The 26187-nt window shown below is 39.1% G+C and overlaps 1 protein-coding gene across 1 annotated transcript; it reads right to left on the bottom strand.

Annotated features, from left to right (window-relative positions):
• Positions 1-128: 128 nt before the first annotated feature.
• On the bottom strand, positions 129-20092 carry usp16 (ubiquitin specific peptidase 16). Its single transcript, XM_067450186.1, has 17 exons — positions 19940-20092; positions 19532-19600; positions 19262-19440; positions 19087-19187; positions 14154-14269; positions 13046-13254; positions 12876-12962; positions 12666-12796; positions 10900-10987; positions 10708-10789; positions 10308-10453; positions 10058-10231; positions 8684-9329; positions 3485-3579; positions 3311-3397; positions 1437-1584; positions 129-1273 (listed from the first exon to the last, which is right to left on the bottom strand). The coding sequence occupies exons 2-17, from the start codon at positions 19578-19580 to the stop codon at positions 1152-1154; spliced, it is 2460 nt and encodes an 819-aa protein (XP_067306287.1). The 5' UTR covers positions 19581-19600; positions 19940-20092; the 3' UTR covers positions 129-1151.
• Between the last annotated feature and the right edge of the window lie 6095 nt (positions 20093-26187).

Raw genomic sequence — 26187 nt, 5'->3', positions numbered from 1 at the left:
TGTGTCTGTTCATGGTGGGAATCTGTGGAATAGCCTTTCATTAGCTTTGAGAGAAAGTTCTAGGCCTACTTATGATTTTTTTAAAGCTCAGATGAATCGACTCTGGTTAAACCAAACTTGCACTCATTTTTAGAAGCAATCTACATTTCAATCTACATTTCCCTTGAGTGAGTACTAAATAAAAACCAGTGTTCAGAATCTGTTCATATATTTAAATTTCACATTGAAGTTCAGGACTCATGAATGCGAATGCCATTATACTGCAGACAGGAAGGTATTTAATGCAATATAAAATTGTTCCAATATATAGGCTATTTCTGAACCAATATATATTTCGGTTTTACAATTGTTAAAATGGTATGAATCTCATGAATGTGAAGTCTTTTCTTGGTCATATTCGTAATTCTTATTTCACCCCAAAATAAATTTTGAATAAAGAAAATGAAATACATTTTCAAAACCATTATTTACTTACTTATTTCAAGTAGCACTGTACGTTAACATTATTTATTGTACTGGATTTGATTGACACTGATAGAACTTTAAAAATGTGTACCTGATTATTTAGTGCATTACATTCTTAAAAAGAAGATTTGTAATGGCAAAATGACCTAACAGTAACGAGAATTGTGGGGATATGTACTTAAATGGACAATTCATAGTAATTTAAATTTTCGGGTGAACTATCCCTTTAATTGTCATGGGTGGGATAAAAATACACACATTAAACCTATGGTTTTGGGGTGAAATATGACTTTTCTTCATGAGAATCACTCAAAATGACTTTCTCGTAGCAGCAGAGTCCTGGAAGATTTTGCGGGTCACTCAAGATACTTTGATCAATTCTGTATGAGGGAAATGACCACTCCAAAGCCTCCTCTAACCATGCTACCATGATCTAGAGGTAAGAAAAACATTTCATTGCTCCACTGAGCATTATTAACTTCAATTAAAAAAATGAGTTCTGCATCTTGTCTGCATGAATCAAAACTTTCCCCTGAACAGCAGAAATAATAAAAGAAAAGAAGATGCTCATACAAACAACTTTGATTCAAAGTTTTCAATCCATTTGCATTGTTTTAACAGGATGTCCCAGCAGTCGGAAAGAAGCACCAGCAGCCCTTTGTTTTGAAGCTCAGTCCTCACATGGGTTATGAGATCTTCTCGTAGAACAGGAGGTAGGCTTGGGAACTTTGCACTTTGGCCTCTGTAACCGGATGGACGCTGCTGTCGCTGACGTGGAACCATGATCCTTTACTGGCCTCAGCATTACCTGCAACGAGAGGATGATTGGAAACTAATAACTATTATAATAATGTCACTTGGTTTCCAGCTAAACGCAATTTGATTCCAAAAAATGTCTCCAACATTACTGCATACTCATAAAAATTCATAAAGCTCATCACAATTTTGGACTCAACAGCGCCGATACTCACAATCAGCAGCCGACCCGTTTTCTACATAGTTGTGCGTGGAGGGTCGTGATTTAACGTAGGCCGTGTAGTGTCCGGACCGCATGGTGCCGCTGTGTTCCACTATGCCATAAAGGCTATACAGCACTTGTGTCTCGCCCTCCTTCACACCCTAAAAAAACACAAACAGGGTTTGATGCACTGCTCCTCTGGGTGTTCACCAAATCTAAAACCCAAGAAATGACGAGAAAATAAAGCTGCACGATATAAACGCATAATCTTATTTGTAAATTACAACAAGTCGAAACCTTTGACAAGAAGCCCATGATCAGCGGACATGATCTCTCTGATCCAGAGGGCAGTTTCCATGTATATGTATGAAACAGCATCAAGAACAAACAGTCTTGTCAACCACACAGCATGATTATTTCTGTTACAATAATTCAGACGATCACTGCGATAAAGGTTTAAAGTTCAAATGTAAACACTGATGTCTACGGTGGCGATCAAAAAGTAGTAGATCAGATTTTGTAAGTGGCTTGACGCTTTAAGTAAAGATTACATCAATGACATCGTTGCACTGGGTGAATTACTTACAAATTGTAGTCAGTCACAAAAATTGTAATTATTGGCGTAATCCATTTCATTACACATTTAAAGTAATTTAATCAGAGTACTTTTAGATTACTTTTGACCCAACTCGCTTATCACACTGATTTGAAAAGGGTAATATTGTACCATATTGATATAAAAATACAGAGAAATATAAGATATATTACATTCTTTATCAACAACAACATGACGTGCAATAAACGTTACATTACACGAGGGTTTCCCAAACTGGGATTCATGAGTTCAAAGAAAAGCTATTATATAATGTAGTTAAAAAACATTAATTAAAATACAATTTTAAAATATAAACTTATTTAAAAAGATTAAAAATTGTATTAGTTTTATTCATTAACCAATATTAGACAACCATAAACTTAATTTTATATTTAAATTATTATTGACCCAACGTATTAATTTAAAATCTAAGGGTTACTTCAAGTAAATATATGAGGTTCAGCTGACAAAAAATAATGATGTGAACATATTCGGGGATGTAAGCGTTTTCAGACGTTTCAGTGTAGATGAACATTTTTTGGAAAACGATTGAAAACGATACGGAGAGAGAACTCGGTTTTTAAATTTATCCGGATTAGTGTAGACTTAGCCTGACAGGCAAAAGCCTTCCAGAGACAGTAATACATGGTTAATACATACACTCGCTGAGTGATAAGTCAAATAATAATTCATTGATAAAATAATTGTTTTTGATAAAATTAATTATTATTTATTCCATGTAGACTATATGTATGAAACAGCTTCACAAACAAACCGTCTTGTCAACCACACAGTATGATTATTTTTGTTACAATAATTCAGCCACTTATTAAAATCTGATTTACTAAATTTTGATCGCCACCGTAGACATCAGTGTTTACATTCGAACTATAAACCTTTATCGCAGTGATCATCTGAATAATTGTAACAGAAATAATCATGCTGTGTGGTTGACAAGACTGTTTGTTCGTGAAGCTGTTTCATACATATACACTACATGTAATAATTAATTAATTAATAATTATTACATAATCCAGATTACATGTAATCAGTTACTACCAAACACTGTCGCTACACCAGTAGGTTTAAAAATGACTAAAGTTTGAATAAATTAAAAAAATAGACTACAGCAATCAGAACTTCTAGTGAATAATTTTGTCTAGTTGTCTGTTTAGAATCGTGGGAGAATCATAGTCTCTATATAAAAAATAAAACAAATTTATAAACAAAAGTGTTCTCAATTCATCCGGAATCATGCAGCATTACTTGAAAATAAATGATCAATAGCTCACCTTGCAGTTTAAAGAGCAGAAAGGAGCAAGGTCCAGGATCTGAGGAAACTGCACATGTCTGTTCACCTTACAAACACTGTATCCAACCTACAGGCAAATAACAAGGGTCTAAATGCAGATTCCCCTTGAGTTTATCAGTGTGAGGTCTGGGACAGGGTGACCGAGGTGTTTTACCTGCTGGAATCTCTTCAGGTGGAGTGTGAGCACCACTGGAGGATGAGAGATCAGCATCTGCTTCAGTGCATCTCTGTAAACAGCTTTCTTACCACCTGAATCAGTTTAGAAACACTGCTGTCACAATTGAGGTTTATGATAAACTTAACATTTTGTGTTCAAGTCAATGTTCAATGCTTTTTGGAAAAAAATCTGTCTGTCTGTGTATCTGCATGTTTATAGACTAGACACAAAAATAACTAATGCAAGTGTGTGTGTATGTGTATATTATATATATATATATATATATATATATATATATATATATATAAAAACACACCAATCAGGCATAACATTATGAATACCATCATCCTAATATTGTGTTGGTGTCTTTTTCCCATAGTGCATCCTGGTGCCATGTATTCCCCAGGCACACACACATCCGGCCATCCATGTGATGCCCAAGAAAACCAGGCCAGGCCACCTTCTTCCATTGCTCCATGGTCCAGTTCTGGGTCACACGGGACAGCCTTCACACGAACATCATAAGCCTTGGCCGCCCATGACCCTGTCGCCGGTCACCACTGTTCCTTCTTTGGATCACTTTTGATAGATACAGACCATCAACTTTGAGGTCAATGTTCACTTGCTGCCTAATATATCCCACCCACTAACAGGTGCTGTGATGAAGAGGTAAAAAGTGTTATATTTACTTTACCTGTCTGTGGTCATAATGTTATGCCTGATCTGTGTGTGTGTGTGTGTGTGTGTATATATTATATATATTATAGATATATTTTATCTGTTAACTTGCATCATGTAAACATCATGATGTAACTAAAATGTGTCATTAAATTACTGATATATTACCTTAAAATTTTAGGGTAAAAAAAGGTAACGTTTTTAGGGTAACGTTTTAGTTTGGCAGGGTTGCTGCTAGCTTAGCTTAGCATAATGAATGGAATCCTATGTTGCCAGCTAGCATGTCCCGAGTAAAAGTGATCCAAAAAAAAAACCCTCTCCTAATTACTGCATTCAACACTTGTAGTTCGGTTAGTTTGGTTCGTTTGGTCCGGACCAAAAAACTAAAAATAGTCCTGGTTCACTTAGCGTTCACACTGGCATTTTTAACAGCGAACCTAGAGTTACAGAACCAAAGGCATAGGGAGATGGTCACAACCTGATAGGTTGGTTTATATGACGTAGGAGCTCGCTTACTGAACATTCAAAACAATGCTGTGTGCTGGATTAAACGTAATCATTTTATGCGTGTACATATGGCATTATTTTTTAATAATGCTGAGAACTCATGAAGAGCTCATAAAATGTTAAAGACATTTAAAACAGCAGCAGGATTTCCTCCGTTGTATGCAGAAACGAAAATCTGCTGCAAAAGAGACGGCAGTTCCGTCGTCTGTACCGACTAATGGGCAGCACGGGTCCTTTGATGAGAAGAACCAGGTATGCTTTTTGTGCGTTTTTTCTAGCATTTTCGAAACATGCTCGTCGGACCAAATATTGATTAGGCACTTACCCCCTCGTTGCTCCACATTGCCCTCTAACGTTAACGTTACTCATTTTCGATACACTGATCGATTTTTCCGCGTTGTCAAATCAGCCGACTATGCGTTGCACCTTGTGACATTACGTCCTGTTTTTGGTTCGTTTACATGTCTTTGGTCTGTGTTGCGTACATATATCAATTGAACCGCACCAGAGTTCACCCATCTTTTTAGCGGTCTCAGTCCACTTGTTTGGTGCGCACCAGGGTTCGGATTTTATACGAACCAAACATAACGAGTGTTAGCCTGACAAGCCAGACCCACATCAAGATGTTTGGTCTGGAAACTCATCATTGACAGGGCTCAAGCCGAGGGGCGGGATAAACGGTTGTCTTTCAAACTCCCTCTGCACGGCGTGCACGCAATTGGATAGCGCTACAACTAGGCATGTGCCGATATCAATTTTTCATGTTGCAATTAATTGATGAAATTTTATCACGATATACGATATTATCACGATATTGAAATAAGTTGCAAAAAAAAGTGTTGCCATAGCATAACAGCTTTAAGAACTATTTTTGTAAGAACAAAAATAACTGAATGTTTAAATACAATAATGCACCAAAAATATATACAGCTCTGAAAAAAAAAATAAGAGACCCCTCATTGAGAAATCAATGTTATGTGGTCTCTTGATTTTTTTCAGAGCTGTAAAAGTACAATTTTCAAACAGATTAAAGTGCAAGAATTAGGCTATAAAGAACAACAGGTAGGCTTACAAATTACAATAAGGTGTCATTAGTTTATGCATTAACTAAGAATGAGCAACAGCTACATTTGGTACAGAAAGTATAATATTTTTGTTAATGTTAGTGATCATTGTTAGTTTTATCTTAGGTCCATTAAAAAAGTTATTTTGATTTTAATGTTATTAAAAAGTAACTAAGAAATTAACATAGAATGATTAATTCTTTATAAGTATTTTTCATTGTCAGTTTGGTAATAATGAATTAACATGTTAACTAATGAAGTCGTATCTTAAAGTTTTACTGAACAATAACAAATAATTAGAACAGTTCTAATCATTAGGGTTGTAGTCCAGATTAAAACATAAAAAGGTTTAAATTTGAAAACAAATAGCCTATTAAGTCTTTAAGTATTAAGTATTTGGTGCTGTGATGAACAACATTGAGATTACAAAAACGAATGGCTGTTTTAAAAACTACACACGTTTTTTTGGGTTTTTGCTGGTTTCCGGGGTAACCGGCTGCATTCTGCAGTTCATCAGCGCCCTCTGCTGTCACTGAGCGGCACTTCAGCAGCGCGTCTCCTTCACCGGTTCAGTCATGTGCAAACGCACGTTGGGCTTGTTTATATCTGAGCGCGTGTCCCTTTGACGCAGAATACAGCGGTGTTGAGCATTTATACGGTTGATGGGCAAAGTATTCTTGAATGCATTATAAAAAAAAATTATAAATTGTTAATAAATCATTATTTACGATATTTTAAAGTGCCCACGATAACAATATCGTGCATATTCATTATCGTGATAAATCGCATTATCGAAAATCGGCACATGTCTAGCTACAACCAACCAGAGCTAGTTAAAAGATTAAACTTTCGCCGTATCCGGTCGGCAAAACTCTGAACACATCTTCCCTTCTTAAGAATGACTTCAGTGCCGTTTTTTGTTCTTTTCTCAGTCTTCCAGAGTCGCGGTCAAAGCTAATTTGAAAGACCACCGTTCGCCAGTTTCTGTGTTTACTAAAAGAAGCACGCAAGCGCAACTTGGCCGTCATTATGTTAAGCCCCGCCGACCGACTCTATACACAATGGCCCTCATTTATCAATCTTGCGTAGAAACGGGCGTATATGTTGGCGTAAGATTATGCTTACACTCCTCTCACCGTCTGATTTATGAAGCTGTGCGTACCTCTGCAATTCAGGTGTACGCAATACTTGCCCTTGATAAATGTGGCGGCTGAAAACGATCGTCATTAGAATAACACGCCCCTATATATTCAAGTCTCCGCCTCCCCCACTCCCTCATTTTACGCCATGGACACACGGAAGACGGCAAAGAAGCGAAACTTCTCCGACGTGGAGATCGGGCGTGCTCAATCATCTCACTAGTCCACTAGTCAGGGCAGTGACTAGGACATAAGTCAATGGGCTCACTCCCTGATCAATGCTCTGACTTCTGAACTAGTGAGATGATTGAGACGCACGCGCCCATCGAGATCACAAGGGAAGTGGAAAAAAAACCCGAAATTGTTTTATTTGGGAGTTTAAAGAGTGGGAATAAAGGCACCCACAAAAACAAAATATGGACCCAAATTACGAGTACTGTTAATAGTGTGGGGGTTGAGAACCGCACTCCAGCAGTTTAAATCGCTGCTCGGATGAGAAATTACCATCACAATGCATTATTTTACAGAACATGTTTTGAAACAATTAGCATTTAATTTCGTATCATGGCACATGTATTGGGGTGTACGACAGTGATGATGTGATGTGGAGTACTACCATTCATTCACATTAATAATTACATGACAATTTGTAAGATTCTTCTTCTTCTTATTATGATTATTATTCTTAATGACGCTTGTTATTTCGAAGAATAATGTTGTTTTTATTGATTTTATTATTATTTAAAAGAAGAAGGTCATTTTTATTATTTTGTCAGTCTGAATTATTTTAGTCCCAGTCCGTGCGCAGCTGCCGGGCCAGGCGGGCCTGAACCGTCAGATAAAGCGCACAGGCTCGCGACTGGAGGAATATATGCCTACAAATCAAACGCTTTGGTAAAGTCACACAAATTAAACATTGACGTTCATGTTGCACAAAAATAAGCACTGAATGTTGTTGTTGTGGTTTTTAACAGTGGGTCATATAGCATATCTTGCCAGTACGTTTTGTGGTGTTAGGAATTGTTTTTCTGCGCATTTTCCCACTAACTCAAACGTGCGTACACCGCCTCCTGAGCTGGCGTAGGATTTGAGCGTGCCGTACGCCAACGTCCATATTGATAAATCTCAAAGTCACCGTGGGTTTGGGTGTACGCTGGAAATTTGGTGTACGCACTTTTGATAAATGAGGGCCAATGTGATTGGCCCGACCAGAGTTTGGCGTTTACAGCTCAGAACTGTATTGAGAGCTGCTAGACGACACTCGTGGTCAGCTTAGATTTGCTGCCGCTAGGGTGCGTGTAGATTTCTAGGCTAGACAAGTGTGAATGCACCCTAAGACTAGGTGATTTCCTCGGCAGATATTGACTTGGGACTATATTATGGGGAAGCACACAGGCGAAGCACTGCTATTTGGGCGCAGAGATATCACGGCTCTCATCCTCACGTCCTCCAGCTGTTGAGTGACCGCAATGTGTTAAGTGATATCTCTGCGCCCAAGTAGCAGTGCTTCACCTGTGCTATCCCATAATATAGTCTCAAGTCAATCAAATTAATATCTCAAGAAGTAATTAGGTGGGGGGTTGATCACTTTTACTTGGGACATGCTAGCTGGTAACATAGGATTCCATTCATTATGCTAAGCTAAGCTAGCGGCGACCCTGCCAAACTTAAACGATGCATGCACTGAGACAAAAAGGCATTTACCCACATATCTAAATGTAGGAAAGAAGATGAATAAGCCCTATTTCTAAAAAAGGTGGTGTGTTCCTTTAATATATAGTAAATTTTGTAAAGGGTGAGCACAGTACCGTCTGAGGCTTTAGGTCCAGACTGGCGTTTTGTACAGGTGACACACATCAGTCTGTTGTTCTCTGTGAGATGTTCCACCTCAGTGAACTGGTACAGGCAGGACTTCACCGAACACTCCTGCTTCTCTGGCAACACCCTAGTGGTCAGTGTGTGAAAGGCGAGCTCAGGGTCCTGATTCACCACAGTGTATTCTTTAGCATCACCTGAGACGTCTTCTCCATTCTCCCTTTCACCCTCTGAAGCTGTTTTTAGTGACATAATATTCAATTCTTCTACTAATTGATCCTCTTCAGCACAAAGCTGGTCAGCACAGTCATCCTCCTCAATTTCATTCACATCTTCCACTTTGTCTCCCTCCAAAGACACATCTTCAGAGGTCTGGTCTTCGGCAGCAAAGCGGCTCTTGCCAGCAGTGGGAAGTTCTTGCTCAGGTTCCTCATCATCATCATCATCATCCTCATTTTGTGAATTTGCAGAGGGTTTATCAAGGATAAAATGTTCCTGGCTGTTTTTAACTTGTTCCACATCAGTGCTGCCATTTACTGCCAAACTCTGATCAGCGCCGTCTGCTGGATCGGTGTTGCTCGCTGTGCTCTGATTGGTCAGAATGACTTTACTATCTATTTTCTGCTGTCGCCTCTGATTCTATGGATACAAAAGCCGAAAAATAAGTGTATCGTGGATTGTCTGGATTCTACTTAATATTGTGAAAAAATATCTGGAAACATGTAGGGAGAAAACCCTGTTAAATATTAATTAAACTAAAATAACTACAATAATATGAACACACGCTATTTTCTACCCTGGTTTTGAGACTAGATCCTGGTTTTTATGGGTGTTCTGCATTGAAGCAGCTCGCAAAATGTCTTTATCAATCAAACACAATGATTTCTCATATCCACCCAAATGTTATTTTCTATTACATGGCCCGCACAATTGGTGGATATAATCGTGCGGGCACGCACGTTCATGACATTCAATTCATGACCCCTTTAATGAAATAAAAATTTCCACAATACTTATTGAAAATTGACCCCATTTTTTGTAATTATCTATTATCCACTGCCTAGGCTGTTAATAGGGTTTGAAACAGAAATAAGGGAGTTAAAACATCTCTTAATTGACCAAAGATTAAAGAATAATACATATATTTCCTCATCTCATATAATGGTGATCTATACATCATTTGTTTTAATTAAATTAATATTTACTCAAACGTCATTAAAAAATCTACCAAAACAATTAACAAATCCCTAAAATCTAATCATAACATGGATGTAATTTGGATTAAATAATGATGGATGTAAAAATGTATTTTTTTAAACACCGTTATTCTCACTTTTTTGACCATCTGAACCAATGTGTGTCTTTACCTTGGCCTGTTTCTTGGCCTGTTTCTTGGCTTTCTTCTGCTGGTACTTGCTCCCTGTTCCTGTAAGCATGTCTTCATTCCCATTGGCCAGAGATGTTGTGCTGTCTTGATCTCCATCGTCGCTGACACTACTGCGATACTGAGCGACCTTCTTCTGATTTTTCTTCCTGTAGGCCTGGAGGACAGACTCAAATTAGTTCACTTCCCCAAAACATGCTCACACTTTACAACAGCAACTATGAGCATTTTACCTCATCAGCTACAGGAAGAGAAAGATCCAGAAACATCTCTGTCACCAAAGACACAGTTCTGCACTCTTTACACATCACTGTGCTGCTCATCTCTCCACCAAACACTCGGTCCACAAAGTTCTTGGGTGCACCGTTTTTCTCATACTCTGGTGAAAAGTATGCAGGAGAAAGTACAAAATATTCACTTAATATTACTCATGTTATGATTAACACATTTTGGGTTTAATCTTGCCTTAATTTTCAACCAGCTATGTATTTCTGCAGTCGGATCCACAGATAAAAGTTGACACCATTATGACTAAAGTTTGCTAAGAAGTATTTCCTAAAAAGTGCCCCATCACATAATCATTCCATTATAATATATAATTTGTCATTCTGGTAATCTGATAATGACTTGTACCTTTAATAACCTTCTTCATCTGCTCAGCCGCTAAGCTTTTGCCAGAGTTTTTCAAAGCCTCCAGAATTCCAGAATTTACTCTCTGAAAATTACAGAAAACAGACAAGCAGGACACGGTTAAGCTAAAATGTCTCATAAATTCCTTATAATTAAATGAAAAAGCAAAGGTACATAAAGAGACAAGGTTTTTACTTTCATTTCTTCTGCCCTCATGCCGTCCAGTAGGTACCGCAGCAGCTCCTGACTGTCCTGCTGCTGAAAGCCTTTAAAGCGTGGAGCTCTGTAAACCACAGATAATAGAGCTGCACGATTAATCGTTAAAAGATCGCAATCTCGATTCAAACACATACGATCCAATTCCTAAATGCCAGTGATTCGTCTGTATTTATTAAACCTTTGACAAAAATCAAACCGGAACATTCAAATCTGCGTCGCCACTGCTTTTTGACTTCTCACGGCCGTGCCACGTATTTCTTTCCGTACCAATGTTAACGGATTACAGCTTACACACTGCATGTGGATGCTGTCCGTCAGTCCATTCCAGGAGCGTTGCGTCTGCAGCAGTGCACCGATCGTTTGCACCGAGTCTATTTTTTGCTGTGCTGCACTGCTGCATAAAGCGACAGAATATTGTTCGCATTAAAATAAACATGTACTGCCACGAAAATCTAGTAATTTCACCACAGATTCATATAATTTAAAATATACTCTTGTTTCAAAGTCAACACATGGCTTTTTTTCTCAAGTTAAGCAAGGAAACGACACCTTACCTGGCATTTAGGTAAAAAAGTGCCATAATTGATAGCACTTTTCCTTTCTTGGAGGGAAAACAAAATTCTTTATGACCTGCAGGATTTCTTTTAAAAGGGTTTAAAAACGAAAGAAAAGACGAGTCGGCTGTTTTTGAATGGCTTATTGTAAGTTTCTAATTTAAAATGTTTGAGGTTTTAGGCTATAACCTATGTTTAAATGTTTTGCCACTTGTGTGAGCTAAATCTAAAGTACTAGGCTATACAAATATGAATTAATTAATTGAATAAAATGTTGTTTAAATGTAGTATGTTAATCTGACTTCTATGAAAGAGTAAGAGAAGTGCAATTCTGACGAGCCACGTTCAGTAACAACTTTTGGATTTTAAATAAAAAATAATGAATAAATGCTGTGTTTGTGGTATGCAACAGCGGATCAGTTGCGGACTGCAAACGCAGCATATGTGAAAGCACAACAGGGCATGCGGATCCTGCAACGCACACGCAACGCAACACGCACAGCACACGGAGTATGTGTGAAACTCATTATTTCTGTTACAATAATATCACAGAAGTACTGGGATAAACGTTTATAGTTCGGATGATGTCTACGATCAAAATCGAGTAAATACCCCTTTGAAAGTGACGGTGTAATTATGAATAACGATTGTATCAATTACATCATTACACCAGTAGGGGGCGACAAGTGACTGTTAAAAATGTATTTGTCATTGAATCTTTCAAGAGATTTGTTACAAAATGCTGATTCATCCAATAATGAAACAAGTGAAGTCTTTATGAGGGAGTCATTCAAACCAACAACAGGCTTCAGAAATTAATACCTTGTCAAAGCCTCTAGTAAATTATGTTATTTTGTTTAGTTGTCTATTCAGAAAGGTTCTCAATTTATCCAGAATTATCCATCTCTAAAAGAAGTCTCTTCTCAAAAAGGGTTCATTTATTTGATCAAAAATACAGTAAAAACAGTTATATTGTTTAATATTGTTCCTATTTAAAATAACCATTTTCTTTTTTGAATATATTGAAAAATTTAGTTTATCCCTGTGATCAAAGCTGAACATAACAGATCATGTCATGACTAAACTAGCAAACGAATACATGCAATAAAAGTTATTTTGGACATGCAGGTGTTTCCGCTTATTATATGAAGCTGCGGCACTGGGAACATTTTTTGTTTGGATACTTACTTTTTACACACTTGTGTGAAGAGTTCTTTAGGGGTCACAACACCTTTCTTAGTATCCTGGACTTCATTCAGTAACTGACACATAGCCAGCGTAAGCGACCCGGGCTTTTCCAGCTGGATCTGAAGAGCTTCCTGAAAACATAATGAGAAAATGTGCCGTTGGATGAAGATTTCAGCATAAACTGAACATAACGAGGGTCCGCATTAGTACCAGCTCCGATGATGGTGTGATGAAGCAGCTCTTCTCATCTGAAATCTGGTTCAGCAGTTCTCGCAAAAGCTGTGTCTGTGATAAATTCTGAGAGGGAGACAAGAACATCAGGGTTTGCAGAGCTTGTTTACATGCAGCAATGTTTAGCGTCTCAAACTCTGACTCTGTACCTGCACGACTGCATTGAAGAAACAAGTGTTGCCCAGATTACTGAGACCCCTGACACACACAACACCAGAGCTCCCTCCTGATGCTGCTGCTGCTGCTGCTTTCTGTCTTTTGGGACTGTCATCATGTTTGGAGTTGCTCTTCTGGTTCTCCTTGTTCTCCTTCTCTTCATTCAGTGTTTGATCTGCAGGTTTCTCTTCCTTCTTACTTTCTGCAGAATATGCAGGCAAATGTATGTTTTTAAATGAAACCAGTGCCTTTAGTAAACTACCGGTAATTTCAAAATATTTCAACATAAAATGTCTAAATATATTTACAGTGTCACTAAAAAGGCATTTCAAAATATATAGATGCAGCTTTCTTCCTATATGCATTAAAACAAATGAATATTTTAAAACAATAATATATTGTTAGAATAATACAGAATATAGAATAATATATTTTAGAACAAGGGCCTGCAACAGAGGGTTCAATTACAGTTTACACGGAAAGAAATGCTTTAAAAAGTCCTCCTGCAGCCAATGTCTCTCTCTCTAATATATATGTATTTATATATTATAACTATATAAACAAACTTCAAAACTTTTACTTCCACTGTGACAGGATTTTTCAATTTAGTTGTTCTCTTTCATAGACCGCTCTTCACTTCTGCTTTGCAAATTTGTTTAAATTCTTAAGTAGCAGTGTCACTGATCCACAGCATGTGATTGGCTGTTCGCTACTGTACTGATGATGTCACACACTCCATGAACTCAAACCTGATCTGACATTGTACCAACAAAGCCTGATTGGACTCGTTTGATTGTCAACTCAAAACTAATCCTGTAACCCTGAGTTTGTTCAAATACCACTATGATGTCTGTTTTGTCTCTCTATCCATCAAGGTTGAAGATCCTGCTTTAATATACTCATTTGTCATAACTTTCACGACCGAAGCTTGTATAGTTTTTTTTTTTTTTTATAGCAACAGGTTAATATTACATATTGTATTCTGTTAATATTCTGAACATAAATACATGTTTGTTTAAACATCAGCCACTCAAAAAAAAGTTAAACTGCTAATGACATTATATAAGTAGTAGACATGGCTGAAAACTGTCTGGCACCTACTTTTGTTAGAGGTGCTCTTTCCAGGATCCGTCAGCGCTTGTTTTCTTATGTTTGTGATCAGCTGTGCCAGCTGCCCCGTGCTGGAATACTGAACTTCATCATCACAGATGTAACACCTTGACGGCACATCAAACAGAAGGTAAAATGTCTTAACTAGGGCTGCACGATTTGGGCCTAGGCCTTTTGAGTCTGGTTAAAATTGCGTCAATAAACACAGGACTAGATATGGTGCATTTGAGTTCTTCAAGCCTTCTCAGGTATTTTCATAATAAAGTAACCTATTTTATCATGCAGTGCTAATCAACATACTATTCTTTCACTGTACAGAATACTATAAAAAAATACATTGTTTGCCTCATTCTTTGATAAGAATCCACATCAGCTCACAAAAGGGCATTTCAAACACTCGAATGACGATATGAAGGGAGTTAAAACATGTTAATAAACGTTGCTTTTTGTTGGACAACAGGTTTATGAATGCTTCGCATTACTATTTTGTGAAGACATTTGACGCATATTGCTTTGTCAAATGCCTATTATAAGCGACTCAAACTCATAGTGCTTGTAGGCAGAGTTTTGTTTACTACTGATCACGCAGCTGCTCTTCACTAACACACTGTGCATATATTTAGATAATTAAAATCACAGCCTTTATGCTTTGTGCACAAGCCGAATCGCGATTGTGGTACGATTTCAACTAATCGTGCAGCCCTAGTCTAAACAAACAAACCTACCCCGTTTCAGTGAAGATAAGGATGATAGGGGTGTTCAATTTTAGGTTTTCTATTCACACTGTAGGAGTGGAAGGAATCCATTTAGACTCCATTTACAAAATACCAGAAGTGGTGCTTTCCACTGACAAGAATCCATGAACCGCATTATTATACAATTTTCGAAGGCTGCACAATGTATTAAAACCAATTTAAAAACATAGCATAATGCTATGTTGAATTTACAAAGGCATATATTCCCCGCAGGTTTAATATACGCTTCATTTACACGTCAAACTCCATCTCTGAATATGATCGGAGTTTGGTTTGCTTATAACGTGCATTTGTTTTTCCATCACAACGTCCGCCGTTTCACCAGATTTGTAAGGCAAGTAATTTATAAACCTATGCCAATACAAGAGAATACATCAATACGTTTCTAAATATGAAACTGTTCATTGCGATTTTAAAATAAAAACGCTCGCTCTGAGTTTGCCTGTCTTGAGGTCCAAATATTTTTGTTCAAGGAATTACAGTGCCTGTAGCATTTCTATTGTAAAAGAAGAGGAGAAATATTAAAGATTAAGTACAAATTTGATATAAATGTTGCTTGAACAGAATTAAACAAGGGTTTGATCTGTTGTAAAGTGTAACAACAACAGACTCTGCAGGCATCGAATAAAACACATAATGTACACGTGATGACTTGTTTTGATACTTTATTTTAGGGGTGACCCCGAATAGTCGAAGATTCAATGCATCAATATGCGAAGCCAGATTCGACCACCAATCTCACAATCAAATCTTCGCAGGTGTTATGAAAAGAGGATATTTTTAAGACGGGCGCGGCGCTAAGCTTCACGTCCGCGGTGTGTGTGGCCCCCTCAAGGGCGCTGAGCTTCGCCCCAGCACCGCTCCTTTAAAATTCGAACATTTTTCTCAATGAGTGTACACATACCGGCGGCGGCATTCGCCGCTTGTCCGTGGCGACTCAGGAAGTTGTTTAAAATCCTGCCGCACTACAGAGCGCCGCACAATAGGTTTTATATTAAATTTATATAATATTTCCCTCAAATCATCAATGTACTGATTTCACCCTGTGCTACAAGATACACGCATCGTGCAGCTCTTCTGTCAGAAGCAAAATTCGAAATTGAGCTTGCGTGTATAATGTGCGCATCTGGTGGCAAGATAGCGCCACGTCTGAGGTAGCCTGAGCTTCGCGTCCGTTGTGAGACCCCCTTTAGGCACAATCGGCTTAAAGGGTTACTTCAGCGATTAGCATATGGCTTTGTATCAGTAGAAACCCTGGAGTATATTCAAATGATTGTGCTTTCCCCCCTCATATCCCCATGAGACAAGAGATTTATGCATTTTATTTCTGGAAAAAGTCCTCCTATGATGCAAATTGACGATTTTTGCATCATGGGAGGAATGTTTGCCCAAAGGCTAAAGACTACAGCCAGCAGAGGGAGCCATTTCCGCATGTTTTGAATCCGCGCATGGGGGATGGGAGATAACACTCAGCTCGCAGGGGGAGCTCAGCCCACAGCTACAGGCACTCATTTAAACGGAGCTATGGTGAGCAATGTAAGTCTTTTAACTTCTCAAATTAATTTCTATGAAAGTTAAGCTTGCAAAGGCATGAACTGAAACGCGCCAGACTGAACTCACGTTGTGAATGTATGCCGCGAGTGTAGTCGCGATTACCTCATTTCTCTCACTCCTGCAGTTAGTGCTCAGAGCTGTGATACTCGCGCGGTGACTCACTCATTATATTGAACAGACACGTTCAGGTTTTAATTGTAGTGTCTTCTCCAACTCAGTCACAGTAATCAAGTTGGTGGCGTTAGGAATGGCCTCACAGGGCAGCGAAGCATTCTGGGAATTGTAGTCTTTCATCCCCATGGGACAAAAATACATTTTCTGTCTTTTCTCAGTCTAGAAGGCACCAAATTCAAAAATAATTTCACATTTCTACTACATTAATGGCCCAGTTTAAATAAAGATTCATCTTCCCAGCGCTGAAGTACCCCTTTAAGAACGTGCATGTAAACACACTCAAAGTGTTCTTTTCCTCTCTAGGCAGGTTTTTTTAATTTTTTTATTAAAAGCTTATTTTATATACAGGTCCTTCTCAAAAAAATAGCATATTGTGATAAAGTTCATTGTTTTCCATAATGTAATGATAAAAATTAAACTTTCATATATTTTAGATTCATTGCACACCAACTGAAATATTTCAGGTCTTTTATTGTTTTAATACTGATGATTTTGGCATACAGCTCATGAAAACCCAAAAATCTAAAAAAATTAGCATATCATGAAAAGGTTCTCTAAACGAGCTATTAACCTAATCATCTGAATCAACTAATTAACTCTAAACACCTGCAAAAGATTCCTGAGGCTTTTAAAAACTCCCTGCCTGGTTCATTACTCAAAACCGCAATCATGGGTAAGACTGCCGACCGTCTTGTCCAGAAGGCCATCATTGACACCCTCAAGCGAGAGGGTAAGACACAGAAAGACTTTTCTGAACGAACAGGCTGTTCCCAGAGTGCTGTATCAAGGCACCTCAGTGGGAAGTCTGTGGGAAGGAAAAAGTGTGGCAAAAAACGCTGCACAACGAGAAGAGGTGACCGGACCCTGAGGAAGATTGTGGAGAAGGACCGATTCCAGACCTTGGGGGACCTGCGGAAGCAGTGGACTGAGTCTGGAGTAGAAACATCCAGAGCCACCGTGCACAGGCGTGTGCAGGAAATGGGCTACAGGTGCCGCATTCCCCAGGTCAAGCCATTTTGGTCTACAGAGAAGGAGCACTGGACTGTTGCCCAGTGGTCCAAAGTACTTTTTTCGGATGAAAGCAAATTTTGCATGTCATTCAGAAATCAAGGTCCTGAGTCTGGAGGAAGACTGGGGAGAAGGAAATGCCAAAATGCCTGAAGTCCAGTGTCAAGTACCCACAGTCAGTGATGGTCTGGGGTGCCATGTCAGCTGCTGGTGTTGGTCCACTGTGTTTTATCAAGGGCAGGGTCAATGCAGCTAGCTATCAGGAGATTTTGGAGCACTTCATGCTTCCATCTGCTGAAAAGCTTTATGGAGATGAAGATTTGGTTTTTCAGCACAACCTGGCACCTGCTCACAGTGCCAAAACCACTGGTAAATGGTTTACTGATCATGGTATTACTGTGCTCAACTGGCCTGCCAACTCTCCTGACCTGAACCCCATAGAGAATGTGTGGGATATTGTGAAGAGAAAGTTGAGAGACGCAAGACCCAACACTCTGGATGAGCTTAAGGCCGCTATCGAAGCATCCTGGGCCTCCATAACACCTCAGCACTGCCACAGGCTGATCGCCTCCATGCCACGCCGCATTGAAGCAGTCATTTCTGCAAAAGGATTCCCCACCAAGTATTGAGTGCATAACTGAACATAATTATTTGAAGGTTGACTTTTTTTGTATTAAAAACACTTTTCTTTTATTGGTCGGATGATATGCTAATATCATCCGACCGATATGCTAATTTTTTGAGATAGGAATTTGGGGTTTTCATGAACTGTTTGCCAAAATCATCAGTATTAAAACAATAAAAGACCTGTAATATTTCAGTTGGTGTGCAATGAATCTAAAATATACGAAAGTTTAATTTATCATTACATTATGGAAAATAATGAACTTTTTTAATTTTTTGAGAAGGACCTGTATTTGTGGGATGTTCTGTATTTCAATCACGGGCCATGGCTTTAAAATCTTATGAGAAAATGTTTTACGAATGTTTATCCACCATATTACATTTTATTTACACCTAAATAAGAAAGCCATTGACAGTTCATCTGTCAGTTGGCAGGCAGTTTTGACCAACCCATTCACACACACATAGGTGATTCGACTATCAGTCGACCATAGAGAGATTCGACAATTCTGATTCGAATGTGTAAATCCTTATTCGGGGACACCCCTACTTTATTTAAACCAAATATTATAGCCTCTTTGATATTATATATGTATTTTAAAGCATTTTTAAGGATTAGGTCTTTGTCTAGGTCTATATTTTTTATTACCACAAAAAAACCTATGCAAATACTCAATTAATTTTTAAAATAATCGACCGATTACTTGATTGCTGGGACTATTCAGAGCTATTCACTAGTGGATGTGTTTTATAAGCACTATATAAATAAAGTTGATTGATTGATTAATTGATTTAAGTGTGTCACTTACCAGACGCTCCAGACATCCAGGCTGAGCACTAAGCAGTGTGGCTCGGATCGAGGCGTTTCGTAGTGCTTGATCGCATGCTGATTCTCCGCTCTCCCGCAGCCCTGACAGGGATCACAATATTGAGTATATGTGAGGCTGGACAATAGCAACATGTCAAAGTCACCTGTTCACTTACTCTGTGGCCGCATTTCAGGCACATCCACAAAGCTGGACCTTCTCTGTCAATTTCATCCTCCGGGATCTGTTCTTCAACAGGCTTGATCGGCTCACAGTCTTGGCACGAGCTCAGACTCAGACCAGCTTTCTTCAGTAAGCTCTGGTCTATTCCTTTACGGATGTGAGTGCAGGAAACCCCTTATAAAGCAACAGGAGAATCATGTGAGAGGTTTCATGATTAAAATCACTTCATTGTACACAACAGGCAGCTGTCACACATGTAACTTACCTGGTGTCTCAGTGCTGGGACTTCTGTCTTTCCCCTTCTTTTTACCCATTTTGGTTTATAGAGGAGCACCTGGGTGGTATTTTTAAACATGTATATTAACAGAGCATACAGTCATAACAGTACATCATAATACTTTAACACCCGTGATATAAATAAATTGTATTATTAGTGTTATTCACAGGTGTGATGATGACAGGAGGTCGTTTATGAGTGTAACAGTTATCAGCAAACACAGCTCTCTGATACAAATATTTTGCGAAAAGTAATAAAGTCACGTCAATTTAAAGATTAAGGCAGGAATAATAATCCATAAATATTTCCGTTTAAACCACTGAAAATACACATGGAGTGAGACAGCTGTTATTTTTCAGATCAAAAACACGATACAAACAGTTTATGTAAACTTACGAAGCCAGCAAAATCATTTAAAAATCTGAAAGGCGACTTAAATCCATCCAAGTTTCCGTAATTAAACCATTTGTAGCGAAACCAACTGCAATAAAACATTACAGTAAAGCATGTTCAGAGAGGCTGCTCAGAGTATTTCCGGGTGACGCTCGATTGCGCTGAAGTTCATTTCAAAATAAGAGTCTGACCGAATCAAAACATTAAAAAAATATCAGGACACACATTTCTCATCCTTCCCTGTCAGGAATACGGACCCATCTCCTAGTGACTGCATATATTCGACTACAATAAACAAATATAAATATACTTATACAAACAAATTATAATTAGACTAGATTTATGCTCAGAAAATATATATTTTTCCCTGGATGATGTTTTGATGCTCTGTGGCCTGCATACCTTAGTGTTTGCCATTATTGTTTTATTAATTTTATTCAACAATAATATCTAATTATGAAATCAAACAAATTAGGCTTTGTTGATTCTAAAACGTTTGCTGTAAAATCCTAAATGAAAGCAAACTATGGAGCCAAAGCTGTTCTATTAAATTAATGATCTTCGATTGAATGAAACAAAATACAGATAATATTAGTTTACATTTCAATTACTTGTACCTTTTAGTGTAATTAACACAATACATTATATAAGTAATTCTATTTACATTAAATATACACGAAAATAGCCTACATAAGTAGGCCTATACTTTACTAATCAAACTGAAAGTTGTAGATGTTGTAGCTACAGGATAGATGCATCTAGAAATACTCTTTAGTACAGTATTCAATGAAATATGTAAAAATGTATTTGCAGCCATCTGTTCAATCTGGCCTTGCAATCATCTAATCTAATTTCTTTCATCCGTTCAAGTTATCACTAGGCTATATATAACACAATCCCCCGGTTTCACAGACGCTTAAGCTAGTCCCAGACTAAAATGCATCTTGGAGCTGTTTGAGCTGAAAGCAACTTGCACTGATTTATCTTAAAATATATCAATGCCATTGTTTTGTCTCAAAAAAACAACTACATTCTAAGGCATATTCATAATTGATAATTAATAATAATAAAAGGCCTAAAGCTGGCCAAACCTAAGCCCTGTCTGTGAAACCAGGCCTAGATTTAATTACAAGATGTCAGTCATATAAAAACACAGAGTAAGGCATTAATCAGGACAGGGGGGTTATAAGAAAAACCTACCTGTAGAGCTTTTGGAATGTGATCACATATTTATTCTCATTTTCTTGATTTTTATGTCGCATTTGACACATCCAGCTTTATGGCTGTAGTGAGCAAGAAATTAGTAAACATAAGTAATACTCTCTATGAGAATAATATAATTCCTGTTCCTTTTCATTGAAAGAATTACCTCGTTTTAATGTGTTGAATTAAGAATGAGTGACTGGCTCATCACCGCTTTTTGTTGTTGGCTTTAAAAATGCTTTCCACCAAGAGGAAAACGTGAAAAACAAAGTAATTATTATATTTAGGTGAAAACTTCAATTGATAATCATATACAAAATAGGTAATATTTTACAGATACAAATTTTCAGTGAAATGATGTGTATAATCTTTGTCTCCATCTGCTGGTCGACACACCTTTCTCTTCTGTAAAGTAAAACTTTTATATTGAAGGTTAATATGTATATTTTTAAATGTTATATTGATAAAGGAATCACATTACTATTACACATACTATTAAATACCTGAAAAATTCCACTTTTCTAATTTTTCTTAATTTTGAGTTTGAAAAGCAGATTTAAACTCGAGCCAAATGCCATCCGCCTTTATTCTCCACCACACAAAGCTTTTTGTAGTTTTGTCTGGCTTAAACAGACAATGGTGGGCAGAGTTAATGTACATAACAACTGCCAACAAGGCAGGCTATTTGCACTTGGTGTAAATGAACACTCTGTTATAGGAAACGAGGCTGTCTGTATGTCACAGTAATCACAATAATATTTCACAGTACAGTTTCCAAAACATTGAATGATTTTTTTAAAGTATAGACCAAATCTCCCATAGTAAATTTAAAATAAAAAATTAATCTACATCACAGAACTACCATGAACAATACGTGAGCTGGTGAGGATTTTCGCCTTTTGTGTATTGGGTCACTCAATACCCAGGGCAGTGCTGGCACATAATCTCTTCTGAAATAAGATGCCTCAGGTATTCCTTTTCCACTGATGGAAGCCGCAAATGTTCAGGAAGAACAACTTTTTGTTCTTTAGAAAATACTGGACCTTGACTTTTTGGTCATCTTTTGGTGGTCTTATGTCACCCAGATCAGCCTCATCATGTCTGTTTTCAACTCCTGCATACGGAAGAATGACTCTTTCCAATCAACTGTAATATGAAACTGTAGATAACTGTTCATAAATGTAGATGAATTTCACTGACTGAGGGGTTCCAATTTTGCAGTACACAGACAGAAGTACAGTGCCGTGCGAAAATATTCGGCCCCCTTGAACTTTGCGACCTTTTGCCACATTTCAGGCTTCAAACATAGTGATATGAAACTGTAATTTTTTGTGAAGAATCAACAACCAGTGAGACACAATCATGAAGTGGAACAAAATGTATTGGATATTTCAAACTTTTTTAACGAATCAAAAACTGAAAAATTGGGAGTGCAAAATTATTCGGCCCCTTTACTTTCAGTGCAGCAAACTCTCTCCAGAAGTTCAGTGAGGATCTCTGAATGATCCAATGTTGACCTAAATGACTAATGATGATAGATAGAATCCACCTGTGTGTAATCAAGTCTCCGTATAAATGCACCTGCACTGTGATAGTCTCAGAGGTCCGTTTAAAGCGCAGAGAGCATCATGAAGAACAAGGAACACATCAGGCAGGTCCGAGATACTGTTGTGGAGAAGTTTAAAGCCGGATTTGGATACAAAAAGATTTCACAAGATTTAAACATCCCAAGGAGCACTGTGCAAGCGATAATATTCAAATGGAAGGAGTATCAGACCACTGCAAATCTACCAAGACCTGTCCCTCTAAACTTTCAGCTCATACAAGGAGAAGACTGATCAGAGATGCAGCCAAGAGGCCCATGATCACTCTGGATGAACTGCAGAGATCTACAGCTGAGGTGGGAGACTGTCCATAGGACAACAATCAGTCGTATACTGCACAAATCTGGCCTTTCTGGAAGAGTGGCAAGAAGAAAGACATTTCTTAAAGATATCCATAAAGAGTGTCGTTTAAAGTTTGCCACAAGCCACCTGGGAGACACACCAAACATGTGGAAGAAGGTGCTCGGGTCAGATGAAAATTTTGCACGCCAAATTTTTTTGTTTTTGATTTGTTAAAAAAGTTTGAAATATCCAATAAATTTCATCCCACTTCATGATTGTGTCCCACTTGTTGTTGATTCTTCACAAAAAAATACAGTTTCATATCATTATGTTTGAAGCCTGAAACGTGGCAAAAGGTCGTAAAGTTCAAGGGGGCCGAATACTTTCACAAGGCACGTACTGTACATGGCTGCTGCTGGCAAGGTTTTGCAGATCAAGGCAAACCTTTTTAACCCTACACCAAGCCACTTGCTGTTCCCCATCTCAGTAAGTGTATCTTCAGAGAGGAAGCATAAGATGAACAGTATGTTATTGATTTAAGGTGTATGCACTGATATGCTTTCAACACAGACATGCCAACTCCATGCTCACCTGGCACTCTGTGGATTCACGGAAAACATGTTGATTCCCATTGAAACATGCAGAGGTATGCTGGTACCATGAAATGATTTATGGACAGCATCAATTCCATTCTCCAGATCGATACATTCATTCTGAAGGTGGGAGGATGCTGTGATTTCCTATGTTTTCTTGTGCACTTCCTTTCTATGTTCCTCTTTAAATTTGTCTTGTGCCTGAGTACTCTCCCACTGGCCTGCACTCACATTGCACTCAGATATGGGATGGTGGTGGTTGATGTAGTTGGATCTGGGATGGTGGGGGTTGCTGTAGTTGGATCTGGGATGGTGGTGCTGCTGTAGTTGGATCTGGGATGGTGGTGGTTGCTGTAGTTGGATCTGGGATGGTGGTGGTTGCTGTAGTTTGATCTGGGATGGTGGTGGTTGCTGTAGTTGGATCTGGGATTGTGGGGGTTGCTGGGATGGTGGGGGTTGCTGTAGTTGGATCTGGGATGGTGGGGGTTGCTGTAGTTGGATCTGGGATGGTGGGGGTTGCTGTAGTTGGATCTGGGATGGTGGTGGTTGCTGTTGTTGGATCTGGGATGGTGGTGGTTGCTGTTGTTGGATCTGGGATGGTGGTGGTTGCTGTAGTTGGATCTGGGATGGTGGTGGTTGCTGTAGTTGGATCTGGGATGGTGGTGGTTGCTGTAGTTGGATCTGGGATGGTGGTGGTTGCTGTAGTTGGATCTGGGATGGTGGTGGTGGCTGTAGTTGGATCTGGGATGGTGGTGTTCGCTGTAGTTGGATCTGGGATGGTGGGGGTTGCTGTAGTTGGATCTGGGATGGTGGTGGTTGCTGTAGTTGGATCTGGGATGGTGGTGGTTGCTGTTGTTGGATCTGGGATGGTGGTGGCTGCTGTAGTTGGATCTGGGATGGTGGTGGTTGCTGTAGTTGGATCTGGGATGGTGGGGGTTGCTGTAGTTGGATCTGGGATGGTGGTGGTTGCTGTAGTTGGATCTGGGATGGTGGGGGTTGCTGTAGTTGGATCTGGGATGGTGGGGGTTGCTGTAGTTGGATCTGGGATGGAGGGGGTTGCTGTAGTTGGATCTGGGATGGTGGTGGTTGCTGTAGTTGGATCTAGGATGGTGGGGGTTGCTGTAGTTGGATCTGGGATGGTGGGGGTTGCTGTAGTTCGATCTGGGATGGTGGGGTTTGCTGTAGTTGGATCTGGGATGGTGGGGGTTGCTGGGATGGTGGGGGTTGCTGTAGTTGGATCTGGGATGGTGGGGGTTGCTGTAGTTGGATCTGGGATGGTGGTGGTTGCTGTAGTTGGATCTGGGATGGTGGGGGTTGCTGTAGTTGGATCTGGGATGGTGGGGGTTGCGGTAGTTGGATCTGGGATGGTGGGGGTTGCTGTAGTTGGATCTGGGATGGTGGTGGTTGATGTAGTTGGATCTGGGATGGTGGTGGTTGCTGTAGTTGGATCTGGGATGGTGGTGGTTGCTGTAGTTGGATCTGGGATGGTGGGGGGGGGTTGTAGTTGGATCTGGGATGGTGGGGGTTGCTGTAGTTGGATCTGGGATGTCGGTGGTTTTTGTAGTTCGATCTGGGATGGTGGGGGTTGCTGTAGTTGGATCTGGGATGGTGGGGGGTTTTGTAGTTGGATCTGGGATGGCGATGGTTGCTGTTGTTGGATCTAGGATGGCGGTGGTTTTTGTAGTTGGATCTGGGATGGTTTTTGAGTGCATGCACCTCAAAACCTGTAAATCCTCAAAACCACATGCGGCACCTGTAGCCCATTTCCTGCACACGCCTGTGCACGGTGGCTCTGGATGTTTCTACTCCAGACTCAGTCCACTGCTTTCGCAGGTCCCCCAAGGTCTGGAATCGGTCCTTCTCCACAATCTTCCTCAGGGTCCGGTCACCTCTTCTCATTGTGCAGCGTTTTTTGCCACACTTTTTCCTTCCCACAGACTTCCCACTGAGGTGCCTTGATACAGCACTCTGGGAACAGCCTATTCGTTCAGAAATTTCTTTCTGTGTCTTATCCTCTCGCTTGAGGGTGTCAACGATGGCTTTCTGGACAGCAGTCAGGACGGCAGTCTTACCCATGATTGCGGTTTTGAGTAATGAACCAGGCTTGGAGTTTTTAAAAGCCTCAGGAATCTTTTGCAGGTGTTTAGAGTTAATTAGTTGATTCAGATGATTAGGTTAATAGCTCATTTAGAGAACCTTTTCATGATATGCTAATTTTTTGAGAAAGGAATTTTGGGTTTTCATGAGCTGTTTGCCAAAATCATCAGTATTAAAACAATAAAAGACCTGAGATATTTCAGCTGGTGTGCAATGAATCTAAAATATATGAAAAAGTTTAATTTTTATCATTACATTATGGAAAATAATGAACTTTTATCACATTTTTTGAGAAGGACCTGTATTTATAAATCTCTATGGGAACGATTAATTGGAATAATACTTTTGGACCCAAGCGCACATTCTTTCAGTGTATACTTTCCCTGCGTCTCAAATCATCTACCTATATGCCCTAAAAGTATGTAATCTTTTTATAAAGAGAAATTACATCATTTTTGGTGTGTAGCAGAAC

Source organism: Pseudorasbora parva, chromosome 8 (genome assembly GCF_024679245.1).
Source record: "Pseudorasbora parva isolate DD20220531a chromosome 8, ASM2467924v1, whole genome shotgun sequence".
In the NCBI taxonomy this organism is placed as follows: domain Eukaryota; kingdom Metazoa; phylum Chordata; class Actinopteri; order Cypriniformes; family Gobionidae; genus Pseudorasbora; species Pseudorasbora parva.
The sequence above is the reverse complement of the archived record's forward strand: the minus strand, read 5'-3'. Positions and strand labels throughout refer to the sequence as shown.